We start from the raw sequence: 1826 nt of genomic DNA, 5'->3' as shown, positions 1-1826 counted from the left end.
GATTCATTACAATATCGTAACATGGCTTAGATTTCTAAATAAACATTCACCTCATCACTAGATAGACCTACTCCTGAAAAACTCATGCGCAAGGCTTTTTGTCCCTACGAGGCCACCGTCATTTACCCGACGGGAGGGGTGAGCGAGTGAGCCCTGCAATCTAGAATTTGACCACTGATGTCACTGTTTTCAACCCATTTACACACTGGCCCTTTAAACCAACATGGAATAGAAGTCCTCAAGTGCTCAGAAAAAAAGTTCCATCTGCTGATGAAGATCATGATAGAAAGCTAGAAATGCTGCTCAATAGACCTTGTAATGAGATATTGTGTGTGTGTGTGTGAGTGTGTGTAAGATATGTGAAGAATGAACCTTATACAGTAGTACAATCCTTAACCCTCCTCTCTCTCAGGTATGTGGTGTCCCTCTCTGGTGCATTAGCAGTAGTAAACTCCGTGCCATGCTTCGCTCTCGATGGTCAGTGGATGCTGAACGCCCTGCTGGAGGCCACGCTGGTTACTGTGGTAACAGAGCGTCAAAAACGCGAGCTGATTGGTTTCTTCCTGCTGCTGGCGGGCAGCGCCCTGCTGGCAGCCAACGTGGCACTGGGCCTGTGGATGGTCACGGCGCGGTAGCCACAGCGGTGAGCTGCCCAGGCAAAGACAAAAACTAAATAAGTCCCCATGTGGACTGAGAGATGTTCTCTCAGGATGTGTTTGACACGTGTGGACCATAAAACTGTGAACATACAGGGAACAGGCTGCATTACCGAGCAGTGCTGCCCTGTTTCAAGAGACTGTTGAGCAGAACATTGCTCTGCCTCCAAGGCTTTTTTGGACCACCAGGGAAAACAGTAACCAACCTTCTTCCACCTTGTTGCCGCCATATACTCAAAAAGCACATACACAAATAAATAATGCACTTGCCGTAAAGCACTGTCCTATGTGACTGTTTACAAGGACTGCACAATCTTTCAAACTTTTAATATGCTTGATGTGTTTCAAGTTTGAGAGAAAACTGTGTTAGTTTTTCGAAGGTTTGATTCCTAAATGCCATATTTTCCTGTTGATACTGTTTGACTGGGCCTCAGAGTGCTGCAGTGAGGTAAAGGTAGGCTGTCCAGAGAAGAGAAGCAAAGAAAACTTTAAAGAGCCTTACAGTACATGTGTTGGCAAATGCATGGCAATACCTTGAATTTCTACCACATATCACCAGTGAGAAAATTGTACTACCTAATGTTAAGATATGTCAAAGGCTCCTCATACATGTGTACATTAAGAAGTTAATGAAAACTACTCCTACAACATTTTGTAATATCCAACAAATGCTTAAAGGCGGGTAATCCCATTTAAAATGAAAAACATTTGCTCCGTTAAGTGTCTTTCTCGTCCTCGGGCATTGTGGTGGGAAATACAAATTTGTCTATGAACCTTTTCCCACTTTTTCTGGAGTTTCATTTTTACTCTCTCGGCCGCTCACTGTCTGCGATCTGGTTGTAAAAGTTGATTTGTGAAACTTGTGGAATAAAAGACTGCTTTTATTTAAGTGCCCTCTCTTACAGTGTTTAATAAGACAAAGTTTGATTTTAGATGTTATTTTTGGATTAACAACTTTGTTATTGGGTACAAGTACTGAAACAAGGAAATGCAGTTTAGTATTTAACCAAAAATGCAGAATGATGTATAAAATGATATACAGAATGAAATGTAGTAATACATAGAATGTGGATGAAACATTTTATTTACACCAACTTGATTTTTTTTTTCTTTATAGTTAGTTCTGTGTATCATTTATCTTCATATTTTGGGTTGGACTATGGATAAGAA

At 41.1% G+C, this 1826-nt stretch overlaps 1 protein-coding gene across 2 annotated transcripts in view; it reads left to right on the top strand.

Annotated features, from left to right (window-relative positions):
* The window catches only part of mbtps2 (membrane-bound transcription factor peptidase, site 2), a 21615-nt gene extending 20069 nt beyond the window's left edge, over positions 1–1546 (top strand). For both annotated transcript variants that reach the window (XM_050057169.1, XM_050057170.1), the window contains one exon: positions 413–1546. In XM_050057169.1, the coding sequence (XP_049913126.1) occupies positions 413–635 (223 nt within the window). In that variant the 3' untranslated portion in view covers positions 636–1546. The remainder of the gene's footprint in view (positions 1–412) is intronic.
* Positions 1547–1826: the final 280 nt, after the last annotated feature.

This window comes from Epinephelus moara, chromosome 11 (genome assembly GCF_006386435.1).
Source record: "Epinephelus moara isolate mb chromosome 11, YSFRI_EMoa_1.0, whole genome shotgun sequence".
Taxonomy (NCBI): domain Eukaryota; kingdom Metazoa; phylum Chordata; class Actinopteri; order Perciformes; family Serranidae; genus Epinephelus; species Epinephelus moara.
This window is presented reverse-complemented; position numbering and strand designations above follow the sequence as displayed.